Source organism: Amphiprion ocellaris, chromosome 13 (genome assembly GCF_022539595.1).
Source record: "Amphiprion ocellaris isolate individual 3 ecotype Okinawa chromosome 13, ASM2253959v1, whole genome shotgun sequence".
In the NCBI taxonomy this organism is placed as follows: Eukaryota; Metazoa; Chordata; class Actinopteri; family Pomacentridae; genus Amphiprion; species Amphiprion ocellaris.
In genome coordinates this window covers 16,617,805-16,641,862 of record NC_072778.1, presented here as the reverse complement: position 1 = coordinate 16,641,862, position 24,058 = coordinate 16,617,805, and the positions used below count along the sequence as shown (strand labels likewise).

At 39.2% G+C, this 24,058-nt stretch overlaps 1 protein-coding gene across 1 annotated transcript; it reads left to right on the top strand.

The window, feature by feature from the left end:
- Positions 1 to 715: 715 nt before the first annotated feature.
- On the top strand, positions 716 to 18,732 carry f8 (coagulation factor VIII, procoagulant component). Its single transcript, XM_023274476.3, has 27 exons — positions 716 to 928; positions 1,573 to 1,673; positions 1,895 to 2,017; positions 3,086 to 3,298; positions 4,174 to 4,353; positions 4,517 to 4,620; positions 5,089 to 5,209; positions 5,304 to 5,547; positions 5,649 to 5,814; positions 5,974 to 6,061; positions 6,620 to 6,837; positions 6,940 to 7,084; positions 7,219 to 7,428; positions 7,701 to 8,551; positions 8,648 to 8,793; positions 9,723 to 9,888; positions 10,082 to 10,321; positions 10,515 to 10,743; positions 10,839 to 11,021; positions 11,578 to 11,694; positions 12,758 to 12,829; positions 13,045 to 13,130; positions 13,282 to 13,437; positions 14,547 to 14,691; positions 14,788 to 14,933; positions 17,345 to 17,527; positions 18,063 to 18,732. Exons 1-27 carry the CDS (start codon positions 759 to 761, stop codon positions 18,216 to 18,218), a joined length of 4,959 nt encoding a protein of 1,652 aa, XP_023130244.2. The 5' UTR covers positions 716 to 758; the 3' UTR covers positions 18,219 to 18,732.
- Positions 18,733 to 24,058: the final 5,326 nt, after the last annotated feature.

The window sequence follows — 24,058 nt, the reverse complement described above, 5'->3', positions numbered from 1 at the left end:
AAACATTTATAATTTTTTTTCTTTTTCTTTTCTTTTTTAACAGTGTAGCAGGATAAATGTCAGATGTTTTTCCCAACCTGGCAACCTAAAACACTTAACAAGTGGTTATATAGTCAAATTGTTCCAAAAGTTACAGCTAAAAAAATATTAAAAATAAATAAATCATAAAACTTTTTAAAGTGTAGCTGGATTTTTTATTTTTATTGTTGTTATTATTTTCAATTGTCAACAGGTACATCAATATTTTGTCTTAGCTTTTAGCAGGTATAAAGTGAAATTAAACAATCAGGAAAAATCTGTAACTCAGTTATTGGTTATTATGTGCAACTGAACAATTGAACAAAACACCTGCAAACGAACAGTGAACTGCTTGAAAAATTGAAGATGAAAAATATTTTTAAAATTTTCCTTTTTTTTTTTTTTTAACAGTGTCGCAGGATAAATGTCAGATGTTTTTCCCAAGCTGGCAACCTAAAATTCTGTCAATCAGTGGCTATTCAGTCACACGACAACCTTTAATAATGGCTGGTTATTGTTTATTTGAGTATTAACTGAACTTTCTGACGACGCTGAGCTGAAATGGTGCGTAAAAGTCAGATTTATTTCCCAAGACATTGAAGTGTTGTGTGGTGGCGTCATAGCGGAGCGTAATCTCCCTGACACACTCCCTCCAAACGGACCGCTCTCCACCCCTCTCCCTTTAAATACTTCAGCCCGCAGGAGGAGCACCAGAGCCGGGGAAGCCTGACCCGGACACCATGGAGCGGACAGGTGCGATCACAGCGACTCTGGTGCTTCTGCTGCCACTGATCTGCTGCTCAGGAGGGGAAACTCAGAAATCTGCTGTCAGAGAATATTATATAGCAGCTGTAGAGATCGGCTGGGACTACATCTACCTGGATGAAACTGACCCAGCGTCCGACCAAAGGTGAATGTGTCCATGTTTTATTCAGCCAACATGCTCTGATGTCAGATTTACACCTAAATCGAGCTGAAAAGTAAAGATTCGAATTAAATCAGGATTAGTATAATTATGTTGCATAAGTGCTCAGCTAAATTAGATATGTGATTGCAGGATAAAAACTTGGATAAACCTTTAAAGTTGCTTTTAGTTATTTAGATGAGTTGTGTTGACATAATAATGTTGTTAATTAGACCAATTTAATATTGTGTGTTAATTCAAACTAACATTTCTGCATTAGTTGATTGAAAACAAAATTTAAGTTGTAGAAAATTAACAAAATTAGTTTGGGAACTTTTTTTTCTCCTCACCTTCAGTTAAAGATTTTGAGCTCTTTAAAACTTAAAAAGCTGTGGTTTATGCTACCAGTTGTTTTGTAATTTGAGTTACCAGGGATTGCACCTCAGTAGAGTTTCAAAGATGAACAGAAATAAGCAAGATTTGTGATCTTGAATTTTTTTTCTTCTTCTTCTTTCTTAAAATTCTATTAAATATTGAATTCAGCTGGGTGTAAATTTCTTACCAAGGTATTTGAAGTGTTTTCAGGCAGTTTTCTTATCATTTGCTCTCCTTTTTTCTTTCTTGTTTTTCTTTTTTTTTTTTTTTTTTAGATGGAGATCCAAAGGCATTCCTCAAAAATACGTCAAGGCAGTTTACAGGGAATATACAGACTCCACATACAGTGTCCCCAGGCCAAGACCAGCTTGGACAGGTACTGTAGGTCTCCTCTTCTGATATTCTTAATTTTCTCAGTCATATCTATTTTGTATCATGAACATTTTGTAATAATTTATCAACATCCAAAGGCGTCTTTAGTCAGCATGTTTGCATGCAACTTCTAAACTGATAATGTGGACAAATACAGCACTTGCACCTGTCAGATGGGGCTCATTTGTTGGAATCCTTTAAAAACATCGTGTCTTCTGGTTGCAGGTATTCAAGGCCCGATGATCGTTGCCCAGGCTGGTGATAGAGTGGTGGTCCACTTCAAGAACCTGGCCTCTCAGCCCTACAGCATCAGCCCCGTAGGAATCACCTACTGGAAACAGTCAGAAGGTGAGAGAACCGCATGCTGTCAGGAACTTTCTGTTGCGCTCAGTTACAAACTCTGTGTTAGTCAACACATTCTGTTCTTCTTGGTCACGTGGTGAGCAACAGCCTGACTCAGCTTGTTGAATCGTACAGTTTTGATGTGAAGTCCAGGTTGTAGATGAGACAGTGGCAAAAAGAGCGAAGCTTTGAAGTTCACTGCTACTGTGACTTAGACTTGTTTTAGTCAAAAGTGAGCAAAATAAGGAAAATTATTAGTCATTTGGTTAAGTTATTCTACAACAATGTGGTAAATGGTTCCAAAATTACCTAGAAATGAGACTCGTGCCCATGAGTTTCCTCCTCATTCTTAAGAAATTTCAGAGAGCAACGGTTATCATTATCTTGTGTGTGCAGATATTGTGCAGCCTGTCGGTGCCAGTCAGTCATTCTTACATCCCCACTGGCGTCTCCCCAGGACATAAGTGAATATCCCTGACTTGAGAAGCTTTTGAGCATTAATACTGTCTTTGGGAAGCACTGGCATATGTTGTAATGTTGCCATTGATCCAACGCAGTCGCTTCCCGTAAGCGGCTCATGTCTTCACATGGAGTCGATTCCTATAACTGAGCTTATCATAATCTGAAAAGCTGCTCCAGGAATCAGACCAAGTAGATCTAAGCACATCAATGTGTAATATTAAGGGTGAGGAAAAGGCTGTTGCCAATGGGCATGTGTGTGTGCACGTGTCTGATAGAAGTCTTTATTGCACATTGTTGTGAGTCAGTGCTTCCCATGGATGTGGTTTTGACCACAGCATCCACTACAGTCACTTCATTCCTGTTGTTCATTCATTTTGATTTCCATAGTGAAAAAGGCAAGCTTCAACAAACATTTTCTGCAATGTCACATGAGGATTTGTTGAAAATCTTCGTGCATTATCCCCCAATGTAATCAAAGACCCTCTTTTTCCCTCGAAGTACCAGAGCAAACTTCATACTTTCCATTTTACTACACAGTGACGTCATTCTACCTCCTTGAACCACTTCTGCTGCTCTAAGACAACAGAGAAGTAATTTTCTTTTTGTTTCCAGGAGCCGGTTATGATGACTCCACTGCAGGCCGGGAGAAGGAGGATGATGCCATCTCTCCTGGAGGATATTACGAGTACGTTTGGGACATCAACTATAAAGACAGTCCCACCCCCAGTGACCCCGACTGTCTCACGTACTCATACTCGTCCCAGGTGGATACAGTCAGAGACGTCAACTCGGGACTCATCGGTGCCCTGCTCATCTGTAAACCAAGTCAGTGTGCTACGAGTTAATAATGAACGAATGAATGACACTGTCCTACTGTCTTTGTCTGATTTTCCATGTTTTCCAACATTCCATGAGCCAAAGTGCCATCTAGCTGTTAGGCGGTTAACATAGCTCTGAACTGATTACTTGAGGAGTAAAAAAAAAAAAAAAAAAAGAGGTACAGTCATGTAAACTTCTCTGTGAGGCTGTACTTAAATGCTTTAACCTGAATGTTACCATCAGTATGATAATATTCTAACAATGACAACATATTGATATTAGTCAGATATAATATTCTCCATGCTTACCATGTCAGTTTCACACATTTTATTGACATAATTTCACATTTTTGAGGTCACAGTGCATAAAATACTGCTGAGGCGGATGCCATTAGTTTTGCAGGTATTTGATCATAACAGAAGGTACTGGACAAATAATTAATTGACTTAATGATGACACTAGAGAATATAATGTTTTTCATTCTGCAGAGGACTAAGAATGTTGGTATCATATTTAATTTCCCTCACAACCACAAACTTAAATCTGCGCAAGGTGCGGAGGAGAAGTTGTATCACAGTCAGTGGTAGTTACTTCCTGACCAACATGTATTCCAGACCGAATTCCACTGTCATCCAAACAAATGTTGTTGAGATATTCTGGTGTGGACCTGAGTGGTGACCCGACCAGCAGACATCTCTAAGTGTCAGTGCCATCTCTAAAGCCATGCTGTTAGATAAAGGCCAAAACTGTGTCTGATAGAGACTTACAGATAATTTAGAATAATTTTTACAAGACAACATGTAGAGTTTTAGACTACATAATTCTATTGCAAGCGTAATACCTCCCCCTGCATCACATTCGTGTTCTATGTGTTCCCTCAGGTGCCTTCACAGATGGGCAGAGGAAATATCCGGCGTACGTCCTGCTGTTTGCAGTGTTCGATGAGACAAAGAGCTGGTATGGAGAGGTAGGCGAGAGGCAGAGCAGGGAGAAGTTCAAGAGGACTGATGGCAGGAAGGAATACCACACCATCAATGGATATGTCAACTCTACGTTACCTGGTAATGAAGCAGTCTGGCTTAGGCAGGGTTGTTCCATGAAGCCGTGCTGTAATGTTAAGTGTTGATCACGCTGTTGCATCAGTGGCTGCGTTGTATGTTGTCACAGGAATTTGGCCTCATTTTCATTCTCTCTCTCTCTCTCTGTGTGTGTGTGTGTGTGTAGGTTTGACAGTGTGTCAGGGCCGCAGTCCTGTGTTTTGGCACATGATTGGGGTGGGCACATCTCCAGAAATCCACTCCATTCAGTTTCAAGACCACTCTTTGCAGGTAATTTAAGGCACATAAAAAATGCCAAAGCGAACTGATTTAAAGGTTGGAAGAGATATTTTTAGTCCCCTCAGCTAGATATTTTACTCATTAATTAACACAAGTTTGATTAAGAAGTAAATTAACTGCAACTCTTGTCTCACTAGTCTGTCAAAATCAGATCTAATATAATAAGGATATTATCAGTATAACAGTAACGAAAAATCAGTGCTACTTCCTGATTACTTCTTTGATGTGCTAAGACTGCACTGAATTCAACTGAAGAAGTAGAATAGTACTAACAGTGTGAAACTGCTTTGACAAGCTTTGTGAAAGAGCTACAGTCATTCAGTGGTTAAAAAAACAAAAAAGTTTTAATAATGTTAGATGTTAGACTTTATGTGTTTTGAAAAATGTCATATAAATAAAGCTGATTATTGTTTTACATGATTACGTTAAAATCCAGTGTATTGGATTTGTTTTTGTCAGGTATTGAGCCATCGTAAAGTGACAGTGGAGGTGACCCCTATGACCTTCATCACTGCGGAAATGAGAGCCACCTCAGTAGGACGCTTTCCCATCAGCTGTCAGATAAATTCTCATCATCATGGTAAGAAAGACCCAATCAGTCTGCACAAATCTAAGGCCATCTGTTTCCCTAAAATTAAGTTGTAATTGTCTATTTGCACTGCTTCTTCCCACAGATGGCATGAACGCAGTGTTCAATGTGGAGAAATGCCCTGAGCCTGTCACTCCGCCGGTGCCTGACCTGCGTAATGTCAAACACAATTATGACGACTACTATGATGATTTGTTCAACTTTCAAACCAAGAAGCCACAAGTTCAAGTCAGAGCGAGCAGAGGACAACAGTCCAAAACCTGGGTGCATTACATCGCTGCTGAAGAGGTCACCTGGGACTATGCTCCTCATCTGGAACCCACAGACAGGTAGGAAAAACAAGGAGTGAGGTGGAAGAAGAAGAAGAAGAACAGAGTTAGATGCTGAACTGATGAGAGTTAAATTGATTCTTTTCTCTTTGCTACATCAGCAATTTGCAGTCCAGATATCTGCCTGCTGTTCCCCATCACCTCGACTACAAGTATAAAAAGGTTGTGTATGTGGAGTACACAGACGGATCTTTTACTCAGAGGAAAAATCCTGACAACACACTGCTGGGTCCAATTCTGAAAGGAAAAGTTAATGATCAGTTGCATGTGAGTGAAGCAAATTTCAGAAAACAAATGTGAGCGAAAAACAAGTAAAATGGTCACAGCCATACAAGCACAGAGCAAAAACTTACATAATGCTTGTTAATGCAGTGGCTCTTTGAATGACTTTCTTATTGATTACCCATTGGTCTGAATTGTTTCCAGATCATTTTTAGAAACCTGGCCAGTCGTCCTTTCAATATCTTCCCCAATGGACTCACCAAGATCATTCCACTGCAGAAGACCACGAATGGTAAGCTTCAGCAAGGATATTAACAAAACAGTCTAAACAGTCTAATGGCTTTCAATTTAGATGCAGGTGAAATGTCTGTATGTTCTTTAATGTGGCATTTTTCCAAGTGAAACGAATGGAGTGGAGATTTATCGTTTCAAGAACAATTTTCAAACTGTCCATAAATTACTGCATTAAACTTGAACAGATTGCTAAGACAATGATGTTCCTGGTTTGTTGGTAAGTTAGTGAGTTCCTGGCAAAGACAAGCAATAGATGATAAATTGCTTCTTTCAGCAAACAGAGGATGAGGAGATTATTAATAAAACCTCATTTTAGCCATGCTAGTGCTGTCTTAGCTAGTCAGGTGTGGTTTTATATGACAAGAGTCGGCTGAGCTATTTATACACCCAAGAGAGCAAGATAAATCATGAAAACCGGAACTGGATGTGTATTCCTCTCCATTGTTAAAGGCATTGCATGTAGAAGACTGAGACTGTAGTAAAAGACTGCATTTGCTTGTTTGAACTGATTCCTACTAATCTCATCCTCAAATTTTATTCAAATCTAAATGAACAGCTGCAGAGCAGGACTTGCGCTCAATGGGAGTTCCACCTAACGGGACGTTTGGCTACATTTGGTCGCTAACAACAGATGACGGGCCGTTGGAGGAAGATCCTCCATGTCTGACCCAATTGTATCAGAGCACTGTGTCCCTGGAGAAGGACTTGGCCTCTGGACTGGTGGGCACACTGCTCATCTGCAAGTCTGACACCATCGATATCAGAGGAAACCTGGTGAGAAGAAGGCTAACGTGTGCCAAGCTTCAGATGAACAACTTAACATGCGCTAAATTAATATGACATTTTGTTTTTATTTCATTCTGTTGCTGCCTACAGTTGGGAGCAGACAAGAAGTTCAGCCTTGTATTTGCTGTGTTTGATGAGAACAGAAGTTGGTACTTTGACGAAAACATGCAGCAGTCCAACCAAAAGTCCTTCAACATCACTGACCCTGAATTCTATAACTCAAATGTCATTTACAGTACGTTACATTTGTACTTTTACGTCTTCCTAATGCTTGTTAGTGGAATCATAACCATTTTTGAACACAGCAAGAGAATCTGTTGAAGTTAATCATAAACATGCTGTCTTTGAATTTTCTTCCCCTTCCTGCAGGTGTAAATGGCATCATGTTCAGTCAGCGTCGGTTTGTGATGTGTCAGACTGATGTCCCCTTTTGGCATGTAGCCAACGTGGGGGCCCAAAGTGATTTCCTCTCTGTCTACTTCACCGGAAACCTATTTCAGTACCAAGGCAGCTACCAGTCTGTCGTCACCCTCTTCCCAATGACTGCTGTGACTGTTCCCATGGAGACCGAGCTGATTGGTAAGAGGTCACAGAGAAACATTTACAATAATTTTCTCAGAGAAGAAGACGTTAGGTGCTTTAATGGCACAAAACATTACTAATGACAGCGTGATGTGATGAATAAATGTGATAAACTTGTTGCTTTTTTTGAGCATTGAATATCTTTCTAGTGTATTACCTGGTCATTTGGTATTTGGCTTACATGGATAGCAGTAGGACATTTCTGACATGTATCTGTTACCACTACCCTCACATGAGTCAAATTCAGTCTCACCTTTCCCTCCTTGAAGGTGAGTGGGAGATCAGTGCTTTTGACGGCAGCCTCAAGAGCCGAGGAATGAGCATCCGCTACACCGTTCGTCCCTGCAACAATGAAGGTCTCCCTTTAGCTGATCACGATGATGACGATGATGATATCTCCGACTATATTGATGACTTGGATTTTGGGCCAAGAGGCTTCAGACCTCAAAATCGTACAATGTTGGTTCGAGTGTGCAACAGTACTCAGTCAGTAAACACTTCTGGTCAAAATGACACTCAAACTGAGGGGACTGGGGAAGCATGTCAGCTAAGGAAAGTTACAGTAACATCAGTGGAAGAGGGGAAGTCTCCGTTAGAGGAAGGAATCCCTCAGGATATCTTGGATGACATAGAGAAAGATGATGAGTTGACAGCTCCTCAGAATCAGACAGAACCCTTGGAAAACAGAGGCGGTAGACTGAGAAGACAGACAGATGGAAACTGGACAAATGGAGATATAAGTTCTGGAGCTTTTGAAGATGCAGGAACTACAATAACGACTGTAGTAGAAGTCACGGAAAATATTGCTGACAGTGAGGCTGAAGTGAAGAGTGAGGTAATGAATGAAATGCCAAGTGAAAAGAATGCAACTACAGTAGGACTTGAAGAGAGCAACGAGATCTTACTGGACAGTGAACCACTGCTGAGTGAGGAGGTCTCAATTGTAGAATTAAGCAATTTAGAAGACATGGATCAAAACTTAGTACCACAAAACAACGTTAAGATTGAACATGAGAAGCTTACAGATGATCCGATGGCTCTGAAACCCAACTTCACTGCTACCAACACCAACACAACAAGGATGGATCTGTCTCTCGAGTATGATGACTACAATCAGGAGGTACTATCATCTGACATTTTAAGTACATATAATTCCAAATGCCACAAACTCAAATACTCCCCTCTCACCACACTAAATGCAAAATTTTATTTACAGATGAACAGCACATCAGAAATATTCGGCACTGATTCCATTGACCCTCGCTCTGGAGGCGGCCCCCATGGCCACTTTTACTACATTGCAGCAGAGGAGATCACCTGGGACTATGGCATCAGAAAACCACATCAGCTCATTAAACCCAGGTAGAAACAGTGTTTCATCCGAGTTACCATGTAGAAATTCAAAGGAACTGTTCAACATTTTAGGAAATAGTCTTGTTTTCTTCCTTGCGTTCTTGCCATGAGAACTGAACACTGTTTCTTATATTTGTATGACGTGAAAGTCGCTAAACTCAAAACAAAGACTGAAAGTAGGAAGAACCGATGTCCTCACTCCACCCAAACTTACGAAACAAGAAAATGTTGCAACAATGTTGGAATGGTTTTAAGCAAAAATGGCAAAGATGAGCACCTCACAAAAAAAATGTGACTAGAACAACCCAGCTAGAATTTTTTTGTTCCAAAACTGTTCTGAGAAAGTTTGGCAAAGTTCTAGTAATGTTTTTGGTGGGTGATTTTCTTTTAGTTCCCGGAATGTTTTTCATAATGGCTGGACACAATGCATTTGCATTTGCATTTGCATTTGCGGAATGTTGCATTGAAAACATTCTTCCTTTGTTATGGTGTGACATTCTTTTAACTTTTTATGGAGGAATGTTCTGTATGTATTCTATCTGTATGTATGTATGTATTCTTTCAACAACATCCCCAACATCCTCAGACAATTACAGGTAAAATCTTCCATCTTTGTTAGTATGTCACATTCATTTGTCATCATACAACCTGACAACCTGACAACATCCTCTGAATGTTCCAGTTAATATATTTAACATCAAACCAACATTATGTGTAATGAGGAATAACCTTGGAACATTCTTTTAATGTTAGAACAAAATGTTTTCTTTAAAATATTATTAGAACTTGTGGGTAATGATAGTCAGTGTTGTGGGAACTTTGACTGCTTGCTTTGAAAGCTCATTTGATTGTCTACAAAATGTTAGGTGACACTGACAGTAAACTATACTGTCTCAGAATAAATATACTCTGACTGATTAATTACTTCCTCCCATCAGAGAGATGCGTCGAGGGATGAGGAAGTTCCTGCCAGAGTACAAAAAGGTGGTGTTTCGAGCCTACGAAGATGCACACTTCCTGAAACCTGTCAACAGAGGAGAGCTTGAGGAACACCTGGGGATTATGGGACCCTTCATCAGAACCGAGATTGATGATGTGCTCACTGTAAGTGTTACTATACCTAAGCAAATCAAAAGGATAGTTTATCTGTAGCCTCAGTAACTACTACCCCTTTCACAAGCTGCAGCTGAACCCCAATGCTTTGCTGTTGCATTGGTGAAATTATGACCCCAACTGTCTCTGATTTTGTGAAAACTCTCTGTTTATTGCTGTCTTGTCCCTCTCTGTCGTATTCTAGGTGATATTTAAGAACAAAGCACAGAGACCTTACTCTTTTCACCTTCACGGAGTCTATGACCGCAGTCAGGGGGCCGGCATTGCCCAAACCAGTTCTTCCTCTGCTCCACCAGGAGTACCAGGAGAACCTGTACCTCCTGGGGAAGCCCGGACATATAATTGGAAAGTCACCCGAAAACAAGGACCCACTGACCCCAAATTTGATTGCAAGACCGGAGCTTACTACTCCACTGTGGACAAGGTCTGCACACTTGTAACCTGTTCCAGTTTATGTTTCTTGCATATTTTACATGTATATCCACATCAGTATAGTGTTGTAGCTGCTTTTACCTTTCACCTGTTTGTTTTTTTTCAAGAAATTAAAATGACAATCAAAGAGACATTTCCCATGTTAATTTGCAAGTTAATATGTATATTTTACTACTTTTTTCTAGGAGAGAGACCTTCACTCCGGTCTGATCGGTCCACTGGTGATCTGTAAGTCTGGTAAACTCAAGACTAATCAGAACGCACAGCAAGACCTTCGGGAGTTTTCCCTTCTGTTCCACACCTTTGATGAAACTAAAAGCTGGTACCTGGAGGAAAACCTGCAGCGTTACTGTGCCCCACCGTGCCAGGTCAACACAGAGGACCCCTGGTATCACACCAGCAATATGTTTGCAGGTACAGATTAAAGGGCTGATTGCTTTTGTCAGGTTTGTTGCTGCTGATTTCATGCCATACTTTTTCCCAGAAATAATGCCAATATTTTTCCTTAGCTATAAACGGCTATGTGGCGGAGACTCTCCCTGGTTTAAGGGTTGCTCAGCGCCAGCTTGTCAGGTGGCACCTCCTGAATGTAGGAAGCGACAGAGAGTACCACGCTGTGCACTTCCATGGCTTGCCTTTTACGGTTCACGCTCAACAGGAACATCGTATGGGCGTCTACAGCCTCTTTCCTGGTAAATATCCGCACACAATTGTCTTTATATACCTTTTAACCTTTCTCTTTCACTCTTCTCAGATTCTATCACTTTCTGTCACATTATAATACATTGTCTGTAAAGACATGCGTGCACACAGAAAACATAACCAGATGCTGCAGATGTGTCAGTGTCAGTGACAGTATCATCCCCAGCAGATCCTGCCAGTTCATCTTTTCACAGCAGATGACTACAAACAACCATATGGTTGCTATTAGTGAATGTGATCTCATTTAGACCATAATGACATGTATTCAGTGGCAAGATTTTGTTCCACAAAAATGACTGTGTGTTTAAACAACTTGATCTGAACCACAAACTTTTATTTCATATCAACAGAGTTTTCTGACTCCCTGGTGGAGAATTTTCCTTGTAATAAAAATGGAATGGGAAAGTAATTGATGGAATGTATCTGAGGTGGAACTAAACAAAGGCTTTTTATTTGTTTCCTTGGTTATGTAATTGAATTCTTGTTTTATGTGCTGTTTCGTACATTGTATCTCTCAAGTCATCCATTTGTCCCTCCCTTCTCAAGGAGTATTTGGCACAGTGGAGATGAGTCCCCCCACGGTTGGCACATGGCTGGTGGAATGTTCAATAGGAGACCACCAGCTGGCTGGCATGAGGGCTAAACTGATGGTCTATAATCCAGGTAGGTGCATGTTTCCCGTATCTATGCACAATGTTGTTTATAATTTATAAGGGGCTATATAAAATTAGTCTGACTCACCTACTGTCGCCTGTAAGTACCCACAGTGTATTTTACACAGTGTTCTCGTCCCCTTCCATTATCTGCATGTTACCTTTTCAAAAATCTCTTTTGTTACAGAAAACAACAACTTACATGCTAAATATGGCAAGTTTTTCCGAAGATTTGTATCATGCAGATAGATAGATATATTTTGAATTATAAATTAAGAACATAATCCAGCTAAGCCCAGGATGCAGCAACAGTACTCCTGCAAATCTGTTGCTGCATTAAGACTCTCAGAAAATAGAACATGCTAAACACAACAATAAAGTTCCCCACTGCGGGATCAATAAAGGTTTAATCTATCTAAACATTTGTATATTAACTTAATAGCTCCACAAACTGTAAGCATGGTATGCTACCCTCCTAGCATAACACACTGATGTTAAATGTCAGTTGCAGGTGTGTTTTGATGCTGAAATTAGCACTTTAATTATTAAATTCATCTCTCTGGGTTTGTTAATGTGCATGACATATAGAGTCTGACATGTTCTAAGTGTGAACTGCACAGAACTTAAAACCCTTTGACCTGTTGCAACATACTTATTACTCTGACATCAGTATTAGTTTCACTTCTCTCCCGAGAAAAATATCAAGAAGTGAAGAATAGCAAAGTTGTTTCAGTTTTTGGTACTTTTTTATTTTCTATTGTGTAATAAGTGTATAAACACTCCGTAACACCTACAATGACATCACTTTCTTGTATGTCATCCCAATGTATGAATAATGTCATAGGCTTTTCCCACAATTTCCACACTGTAAAGAATTTGGTTGGTAATTTATGGTGGGGTTTTATTTCTAATGCGGACTTCCCGTGTTACTTAGACAAATATCTGAGGTTGCATCAGTTACAGAAATGTCAAAACAAACAGGATAATATAATGTTCCCTGCATTATATTCTGTCAATGTATCCTGCTCAGTTTGAAATGTATGAGATGAAATCTCATGTTGTTGATATTTCAGGGTGTGTCATGCCGCTGGGAATGAAATCAGGGTGGATCGAAGATTCCCAGATCACAGCATCAGATCATATAAGTAAGGCTGCAGTATTTTTTTTTTTTTACCTTTACTTGAATAAACACAGTGAGAGGTCTTGTAATACCTGTCAATATTGGAAGAGAAGAAGGACTTACCAAAAATATCCAGTCCAGTACCTCAGTTTTGTGGCCACCAGCAGCTTTATGAAATCTGAAAGCCGGGAAATTACCCACAGAGAGGTGGATTATAACCATGTTTCTACCTCTGTCCAGATAGCTGGGAGCCTCGGCTGGCGAGGCTGGATCAGTCCGGTTATATCAATGCCTGGATGGGCAGAAACAACAAGTCATGGATACAGGTTAGATGTACACCTTTCTTAGCTTTTATTCTGAATCTGCTACAGTAAGTGATGTCGAAATGCTCTTGTTAAAGCAAGATCTGAGTCAGTCTTGAAAAAAATCACATCAGTATTGTGTTTCTAATGTAAATGTGCATGTGTGTGTTATCAGGTTGACCTTCAGAGGCCCACGCTGCTGCATGGTCTGCTAACACAGGGAGTACGGTCTAAGCTGAGGGACCACTACATCACATTCTTCACTGTCTCCTACAGCCTGGACCAGGAGTCTTGGACCACTTACGTAGGAAATAACACCAGGCAAACCAGTGTATGTCCACATGCTGCATATCTGATACAGCTAGAGTTGCCATATGACACTAATTAGATGTTGACTCTTCTGGAAATTAGCTCCCAGCATTGCAGAAGCTGAACCTAGAGCACAGGCAGTTGTAAGACATGCAACTCCCAGATGATAAAGAGAATAAAGTTCAAGATATAGGGCATGGAATAAATATTAATGAGAAATTATTTATTGTGAAATGTTTCGCAGGGGGGCTGCACAGTGGCGTAGTGGTTAGCACTTTCGCCTTGCAGCGAGAAGGTCCCTGGTTCGTGTCCCGGCTTTCCCGGGATCTTTCTGCATGGAGTTTGCATGTTCTCCCTGTGCATGCGTGGGTTCTCTCCGGGTACTCCGGCTTCCTCCCACAGTCCAAAAATATGCTGAGGTTAATTGATTATTCTAAATTGCCCATAGGTGTGAATGTGAGAGTGATTGTTTGTCTATATATGTAGCCCTGCGACAGACTGGCGACCTGTCTAGGGTGTCCCCTGCCTTCGCCCGAGTCAGCTGGGATAGACTCCAGCCCCCCCCGCGACCCTAGTGAGGATTAAGCGGTGTATAGATAATGGATGGATGGATGTTTCGCAGGGGAAAAGTTCCATCAAGTTGCATTTCTTTCTTGTATTCTGAGGAAGAATATTGAGCTATTCTCCAGAGCTGATGACTAAACTTACTTTAAATTCCAATTCTGATCTCCTTACCAACAAATTCAGTTGACTACATAGTTTTTGGAACTTCTTTATAAAACAGATTTTCTAACCTCCGGCCAACCCCCTGTTTGTTTTGATTTTCTTGTGGAGAAAGTTTCTTGTGCAGAAAACTGCAAAAATCACATTTATAAAATGATAGTGGCTCCATAACCATGACATGATACTGTATTACCCTATGAAATAAATACAGTAAAGGCACCAAATTGTTTATTGTAATGTGCTGTCTATCCCAAGCAGATTTTAAGGCTCAGTAATAAAAAAAAAATCAACACAAAAACCTTGTGCTGTGATTTGGAGAATGCTTAGAAGTTATTAATTTGTACAGCAGTTGTCGAAAAATGTGCCGTTTTAAACCTGACCCTAATCAATTTGTTTGGCTCTGTATAGCGCTTTCATGGCAACACGGACAGCTCCAGGGTGAAAGAAAACCGCTTCTTTCCGCCACTGGTGGCTCGCTACATCAGGATTCATCCATACCGATTTGTGCAGAGGCCTGCTCTACGACTGGAGCTGCTGGGTTGCGACCTCAACAGTGAGTCATGCCAACAGTAGCGCAATTGATCTCAGCGTTGTTCTGTTGTGTGAAAGTGCTGAGAATAACTTTGCGTATTTTTTTGTGTGTGACTAGGCTGCTCATTCCCTCTTGGACTCCAGAGACAGATTAATGACACCAGATTTAAGGCCTCCTCGCATTATTCATCTCTGCTGCAGAGCTGGAAGCCGAGCCTCGCCCGCCTCCATCTGAAAGGCCGTGCCAACGCCTGGAGGCCAAAGGTGGGCATGCACACATTCATTTACCCGTCACATACAGCATATTCTGCAGACAGTTCAGATTTATTACACAGACAAAGCTACACATGTATGGAAGAACAGTCAAACAGTCTAATCTGCCTTTGGTTTGTGCTGGTTCGCATAACATGACTTGATCTAATAGGTTTAAAACTAGTCAATAGTTTGACTAAAGATGCAAACACTGACAGCAAATGACACTTAATGTAGTGGGTGAAGTTATTTTGGTCACAATCGTGGAGTGTGGGAAGAGAATATGTTTTACATCATTGGTCTTAGAATAGAGTGCGTAACATTTTTCGCAAAATGAGTAATAGCATTTCTGTAACAGGCGTTCACTGGTTTGGACTCATGAAAAATATTGAGTAATAAAGGAAAATAGAGTGCCAGAAAGAGAACCACAGTGGTTGGACAGCTTCTCTCTAACCTCAGTATATTTGGATAATCAAAGGGTGAAGAACATTCGAATGCTGATTTGTTGGTTTTGGAACATTATAGTCCCATGGAATGTCATAAAGGTGTGTGTGGAAGGTGGAAATCCTGTTTGTCTCTGCTAATTCAGTTTGACTAATGGGGAAATCTGCCATCAAATACAGACCTAAAACAACCACTATAGTACATAAGATCTACATTAAACACTCAAATGCAAAGAAAAGTGACAACATACACGTCAGCATTTCCACACTGCCTGTAAAACAAAGTTGGATCGCAGTGAATGATGTTTAAAAAAATTTAGATTTCGTCTCGCTTTTTGCTGCCTCTTGTCAGCTTTACTGTCCTATCTTACAAAGTAATGCTTTGTAATTTATCCTATAAATTAAAGAGTAATCTGTTCTACATCTTACTTATCTGGTGTCCAGTTGATCTTTAAGCTCTGAGGTTTAACTAGTGAAATAAGATGTAGTAATGTTTGACAAACACATCATTTTTACTATTATTGAATCTTATACTCTTAAAAACATGTAACAAACTTCTTTTAAATGTCTCAGCAACATTCATCAAGAATCTCCCTCACACTGTGATAGGACCTTGTGATGTGCATAATAAGGCTCATTAACCTTTCACTCTGCTTTCTGTCTCCTCTAATTGTATTGGAATGTAGATTCTCATTTCCTCCTCCTCAACCTATCATTTTCACACTTTGCAGCACTGAACAGTAGAGGTGTGATTTGTTCTTCTGGCAAACTGTTGAGCTGTTATTTAAGGTCACGCAGCATTTGCAAGCTGTGGGCCAAAGTCAACAACTGTGATCTAATTATCATCTAGAACAGTGTCCTAAAGGACTGCAAAGGCCTGAAGGAATGATTTAAAGCTCATATACAGTGAAAATCCATTTTTATTGTGTTTTGTGGTTGTTATAAACTTGGAGGAGTAAAAGAAAAGCTGTTAAGGTGTGAAGATATTTACTTCTGCAATTCCTCAAGATCCTCTACAAGTAGTTAGGCTCACAGCTTTACAAGCAAATGCAAATTTAATTCAGATGCTATTACACCTCACTAACCAATAGTCACCGGCTCTGAAGCAGACATCATGTTCTCTGTAAAGGCAAAGGAAACAACAGCCCATTTTGAAGATCCCCCAAACCATGAGTTATACATGTGAGACTTTGATTAATTTGCTGAAAAGGGGCACAATATGGGACCTTTAATCTTCAGTTTAAACATGTTTTTAACATCTTTTAAATTTGAGCATTGATCATTTATGTATCGTTCGGTTTTGTCGTTCTCAAAATTAGTCAAAACAGGAACATTTTTTGCGAAAGTGTCACAAGATACAGAATATACTTTATTTTCCTTTGCTTATATAAATGTGAAAGATTTCATTTTGGGATTTTCAAATTTGGAGCAGGAAAGTGGTGCTTTGCTTCTTGTGTCACTGGGTTCCATCTTTGGGTCATTTTTGTTTTGGTTGGATTTTTCCTGTTGCCAACCTTTCCTCTTTCCTTATCAGTTCAAATCTGACGTTTTCCATGAATGAGGAGTAAAGGAACTAGATTTCGTCTGGTTTCAGCCAGAGGAGGGAGAAGATGCATTGCCAGAAGCAGTTCTAAGTTTATAAGTTTCCTAGTTGCCTTAGAGTGGGAGAGGAAGTGGGTAGTGTTCTTTTTAGCTGTGTCGACGTCTGTTTTGTCTACTTCTACTGTAGACAGCTCAGAAGTCTCTATCTGCAACTAGCATTTTTAAGTTTTATTTTATGAATTACACCAAAAAGTTTTACATTTCAGGTCCTGTTATTTGCTAATCGCATGTTTTCAGTCATTGTTTTGTGAGAAAACCTCCTTAATTTCTTATTATTATCAGGAAACCCTAGTCTAGCAGTTTGTTTTTTTCTCCCCTCTGTCTGAATATTTTCCATGCTGCTATCTAAAGGTGTTTCCTCTGCCCTCTCCATCTCAGAACAACAACCCCCACGAGTGGCTGCAGGTTGACTTGGAGAAAGTCCGGCGCATCACAGGGGTCATCACCCAAGGAGCTCGATCACTGCTGACCCAAATGATGGTGACCGAGTTCTCAGTCACCGTCAGTCCTGATGGACAGTCGTGGAGCAGCGTGTTAGAGGAGAACTCCCAAAGAGAAAAGGTACATGCAGTGTACAAATAATGAGTGTTTTGCAGTAAAAGAAAGCCTGCGTCAGGACTTCCAGGGAATCCAGATTCCCACCTGACTACAGTTGTATAAAACAGGCTATAAAACTGCAGCGACTACAGTTCTGTGCTTGTTTCATTTCTTCCCACAATCAGGAATGCACAGGGTGTAACCTACCTCAGAGTTTCCCATACTGTTGCACAGGTAGATGAGTCATTATGTGTTATGAAGCTGAACTAAAGAATCCAATTAAAGTGTTTTCAGCCAGTTTCCCAGACTTGGTTTAAGCCTGATTCTGGACTAAAAGTGAAATTCAATGAAGATCTCCACTACATAATGGTTTTTAGTTTAGGACAAGGCTTATCTGTGTGGGAAAGGGAGCCTGTAGGTTGAATGCTGGTATGAACTGAAAAAGCCGGATCAGTGGAAGCAGCAGAAGGCCTGTATGTGGAGATTTAATGAATCCCTCCTACTTGTATTCATCTGCTAACCTCTCCTCCTGCTTTAATGTTTCTTCACTTCTCTTCAGATCTTTAACGGAAACAACGATCCAGATGAGGAAGCCCTCAGTGTTTTCGATCCTCCTCTGTTCGGCCGTTTCCTCCGAATCCACCCACGGGGTTGGATCAACGACATCGCCCTGCGGCTGGAGGTGCTCGGCTGCGACACTCAGCAGGGAATCTGAAACAGAAACCACCAGCAGCATGAAGCAGTGTTTTAGTAGCAGTGAAGGATTTCTAAAGTTTTTGTTTTGGAGTCATGAGAAATGAAAAATTGTAATGCAGAGCACTTGTTAAACTTTCTGAAGCTATTTCTTCTACAACCACAACTTTGTTTACATTTTCACTTTTTTTGTTTGTTTGCCAGTGCATTGTGCTATTTAATCATTTCCCAACTCTTGTTCAAAGATTATTTTTGTTGTAAAGGACATTATTATATTTGAGGTCATTAAAATGGATGTAATATGTTGATGTATAAGAATATGTAGTTTTAAAAAGCCAGTTTTAGTTGAGTTACACAGTATTTATGTATTTGCACACAGCTGTGCTAACTGCAAAGCTAACTTTATGAATGTAAGCCTGTGTAAATATTTCGGACTCAGATGGATGAATATAGTTTGACTGGTTGTTATATATCATTGGAGGAGAATGTATTTTTGTGCTTTATTTGAGTTCTCATAAACAATTATTTTAATGGAATTTCAAGGGCATTTATTGCATAACTCTACTGGCATGCTGATACAAAGACACATAGCTGAAAGTTCAGCATTTTGTGCCCCTCTTCATTTCCAAAGATGTAACACTTTCCTTTCCCTTTCCTCCCTTCTTTCCAGTCCATTATCCCTGTTTTTTCTAAATGTTCCCAGCATGTTATTTTGTCTTATCCACCTCCTCCAGAACCTCCTGGCAGAAACAATGAACAGCTCTGCTCCATTGTTGTTCTGTTAAAATATGCGCTTGTGTTAAACAGGAGACAAACAAGTTTGAGGATAAAACGATTAAGCTGGACGACTGGTGGGGAAATGTTCAGATCAACAAGGTGTGTGCATGCCTTTGTCAAAGTTGTATCTCTTGGTTAGGAGTGTGAGTGTTCGTAGGTCCAACCAACCCTTTATCACCTCGGTATCAGGAAGTTTCCAGGCACGAGGAGGGGTTGTGTTTTATTTGGAGGACAGAGTAATACTGGACAGAACATGCATTGGCAGAGATGTGGCAGCAACACGTCAAACTTTATCTCTCTGAAAACAATAAGAGGCCGTCCGTAATCTGAAAAACAGGCAGAGCACCTGTACACATCTCCAGGAGGATAACAGCCAATACACACAATCTAAACCAGAAGAAGCAGAGGCTGTGGCCTGCTGCCCAGGTACCAGCAGCTATCGGCTGCTCAGACTGTGCTCGCAGTGTGTGAAAGCAGCAACTATAACAAATACAGGCCGGGCACATACAGGGGAGCCTGAACACAGGTGGGCTGTAGTGATGGGAATTCCAGCTCTTTTAAGAGAGCCGGTTCTTATGGCTCGGCTCACGAAAAAGAGCCGGCTCTTTCGGCTTACAAGGGGCTCTTCAGATTTTCTGCTGCTTAAATTAATTCATTACAGAATACAATGTAAAATTGTGTCTAAAATGAATTAATAATGTACAAAACATACATTATATCAGATGTTTATTATTTATATTGCTTGTTATACTCAACATGGAACAGAGGGCTACAAATAATACATTTTCAAGTACAACAACAAAAACCCATCTCAATTTGACAAAAAGATCCAATCTCTACCTCTGTAATATTTATAAACTTTCAGCTATTTACAGTGAAACAACATAGAGAAGTCTAGAGAATCACTCATAAACTGTCTCATAGACTCTGGGTTGTAGGCAATGTTCCCTCTAATTTTCCATGAGTCTGAGCAAACACACAAACTCCCTGAGCGTTCCTTGGACCACTGTGAGCAACATCAGACGTGTGCACTGTGGTCACACCAGCATCACATCCATTCAAGTTACATGGTTCATTAAAAGAATCAAATTACAGCATTTACTTTACTGTTAAAACACTTTGTCAACAGGAGCCAGTTGAAGGCTGCAGTGATTTTAGTGACACTACAATGTATAAGAGTGAAGTTATTGAATATTTGTCTCTCTTTACTGTTGCAGCAGTTTTGCAAATTGCAGACGGACCCTGTTCACTCCATAGACACCAATGTTATTCCTGTAGCTTGAAAGACAGCTACTTTTGATAAAACTGGGCTTGTAGCACATTGTCTGCCTTGCAACAATGGGAAAGAGGCACCGTTTATGTTTTGACAACCTATATCTAATGAGTTATTGATGCTGGAAGTCCGAATCTGTGAATATCTTTCCAACTTTACTGAACTTGGGGCCACTACCACCTAAGGAGTGATATATTTAATTTTGAAAAAAGCATTTAGCCATACTTAAAGCTTTAAGTGCTTTATTAACATGGACCTAAAAATTTTGTATTGTTTTATTATCACAGGTTCTGTCTGAAAAGAGGTGGCATCATTTTAAACAGTGAAATCAAACTAATAAAATGTAATGACCAACCAGTGAGTAATACTGGATTCTGCAAAAACATAAACAACTTTTTTAAAAATCTAAATCTTATCTTAACACAGTTAATGTATTAACTTATTTTTGTGTGTATGCATGTATTTATTGATTTATTTAGTACTGTTAACATATCAGAGTTCTGAGTGAATTTTTCTTAAGATAGGCAAAGGCCACTTATTGATTACATATAGGCTCTTAAATGTTTATTAAAAACTAAAAAGCATTAAAAAAAAAAAACAACTTAGGCATTTATTGAGTCACTAAAATACTGTAGAGTACAGACCACATCAGCATGATTATAAGCATCCTCTGGTAAATTAACAACCAGATACTGATGTCTCTCACCATATGGACTTCAGGAGAAGACTGGGGGATGATAAACTGTGACCTACTGGTTGGGTTCTCTCTGTTCTCATGTTTCTTACATGTTTGTCCCCTGACAGCCGGGTCCTAATGTTTTTTTGAGCAACACACCATACTATGACGTTTTTACAATGATGGTTCTACTATGGAACCAGTTTGACATGTTCAGGTGTTCTTTGTGTGAAAACTCAGAGATTTCAGGGATCAGAAGGTGGTTTTCAACTTTCTTTAACTTTCTGCTTCAACTTTAAACTAAATTTCCTTCACTAACCCAGCCCTCTGGACTTCCAGTAAGCTGTGTTCCTATTGGCTGTCCAGGTGGCTGCTTGGTGTTATCAGGAACACCTGAGCAGCTCAGTGTCTTCCTGCTTTATTTAGCTGCAGACAAACATTTCCTCTGCTTCACCACTGAACTGGGTTTGACTCCGTTGCTTCAGTTTGTTCTTTAGGCGTTGGCTTGCAGCTTCCAGCAGTAAAATCGTCTTTAATGTGTTTCTTGGTGTGTTTTAGGGCTTTGTACTGGATAGTTGTCTTGGTGAATGTAGCTCTTTAGCCACAGTTAGCACATGTGTGCAGTGATTAGTGGATTTGGTACAGCTGAGTTGTGTCTTTATCTTGGCTGTAGTGAGTCTTCAGAGGTTTTTGATCAGACACATTCTGTATGTTTGTGAAGCAATGTTGGTTGTCCAGAAGGTAAGAGTTCCTGTCCTGATTCTCTGTTCTCAGAGGTTCTCTGGTAGGCTGCAAGAGACTTTAGCGTTTGGGTTGTGTTAGTTTGGTTTTTGTATGGTTTCATTTGGACGACTATCTTGAGGCCCCTCCATGTGGTTTAGTGAGGTTTTCTGGAACAGTTCTACAAAGCAACCTGCAGCAGAAGAGACTGTGAGAGTTTTTAGGAAGTTCTGGAGACCAGACTTTAGAGCAGCAGAAACATTTGTCAGCAGTTTGAGCAGGAGAAGGTGAGCTTCAGAGTAGAAATGAGAAGGAAACCTTCTTGACCCGTGTGGTGAGGTCCTGTACCAAGAGTTTGAGCAGGTTGTGAAGAGTCTGTAGTTCTTTGGTCTAAAAGCACAAGAATCGACTCATTAAAGGAGAAAACGGGAGATATTGTTGGTTCTTCTGTCGCTCTGCAGTTTCCTTAGACTGAATATCAAGTTTATATTTTAAATGATTTCCCATGTGAGCCCAAGAAGACTTCAATAAACTCCCTCCATCCCCTGGACACAACATATTTTATTACCATGTTAATTTTTTTTTTTTTTTTTTAATGTTTTTGAGTTTTAATCATAGTTTTAGCATAGTTTTTTTCTCTTTGCTTGTTAAGTTTTGTCATCTGTGTAAAAGGTGCTAAACAAATAAAGTTGAATTGATAAACTGAATAATTGACTAACTCATGATTGTGACAATAGAAGTATTTTCATTGTGATTTAAGGGTTAATTTCATTTTTACGGTTGGGGTTAAAATCTTGACAGAAAAAGATTAAAGAAATAAACTACATAACAAGAAGCAATTAAATCAAAGGGAAAAAAATTTAATGCAATAAAACTTTTAAAAAGGTTTATTATTAAAAAGTATTTTTTGAATGTTTAATGATCGAAAATATTTTATCTGTAATTTGTAATATTTGTATTTTTAAAATTTTGTTTAATTTCATAGTGACATGTACCTTGTTTAATTATCTAATTCAATATTTTGTCTGTTTAATAGAGTTAAACATTAAATACAATTACATTCTATTAAACAGACAAAATATTGAATTAGATAATTAAACAAGACACAATACATGTCACTATGAAATTAAACAAAATTTTTAAAATACAAATATTACAAATTAGAGATAAAATATTTTCGATCATTAAACATTCAAAAAATACAATTAAACAAAAAGAATATTAAACATTTAAAAAAATACAAAACATTTAATTAGATTATTAAACCTTTAAAAAATACAAAACATTTAATTACAAAATTAAATGTTTAATTAGAAAATTAAATCTTAAAGACAATAAAACTTCAAATAGGAATTAAACAGAAAATACAATGAAGCATTTAAAAAGAAAATTAAACATTAAAAGGTGGTAAAACATTTAAAAAGAAAAACCTTCAAGATTTAATCGAAAAATTAAATATTGGGAAAGAAAAAAAAATTCAAATAAGCCGATAAAACATTTGAAAAAACAATTAAACATTAAAAAGACAAAACATTTCTAAATCAAATCAGACATTAGAAAAGAATAAAAGGTGAGAAAAGAGCAAAACTAAACATTTAAGAAGAATCAAACTAAAGACAAAACATTTTAAAAGACACCAGTTAGACTTTAGAAGATCAAATTAAACAGAAGAGACAATAAAACGATCAAAAAGAGCAAAAACAGATAAAGGTCTTCAAGCGTTTCCTGGTCAAACGAAAACATCAAGTTGTTTCTTCAAACATTTCCTCTTTCTATGTTCTTGGTTTGATTGTGGACAGATTTACTAAGAACTCATTTCAGAAAACTGCTTTCCAGATAAAGTCTACTAGTAGTTGAATGCATTTATCAAACTAATGTTACCTTCTGATCTCCACAAACTTTACTGTTCAGTGAAGAGAATCAAAGTTTGTTGAGGATTTCTAAAAAACCCACAGGTGAAGGTCTGAGAAGAACTCAGATGGATGGTCTAAATGTGAAATCAAGACTCATGGTCACAAGTTTTAAGGCTTTTGTTAACCAGAAAGTTCAAACTAACAGAGAAGTACTGAGAAACTTTTAAAACTTCAGTCCTCAGACTGTCTAAAGGTTCCAACTAACAGAGAACTACTCAAGAACTTTAAGGTTTTCAGTCCTCAGAGTGTCTGAAGGTTCAAACTAACAGAGAACTACTCAAGAACTTTTCGGATTTCAGTCCTCAGACTGTCTGAAGGTTCAAACTAACAGAGAACTACTGAGGAACTTCGAAGATATCAGTCCTTGGACTGTGTGAAAGTTCAATCCAACAGGGAACTACTGTGGGACTTAGAAAATTTCAGCCCTCAGACTGTGTGAAAGCTCAGGTCCTGAGGACTCGGGAGGTGTGGAGGCTTTGGAAAGTCTTGGAACTGAGGGTTCA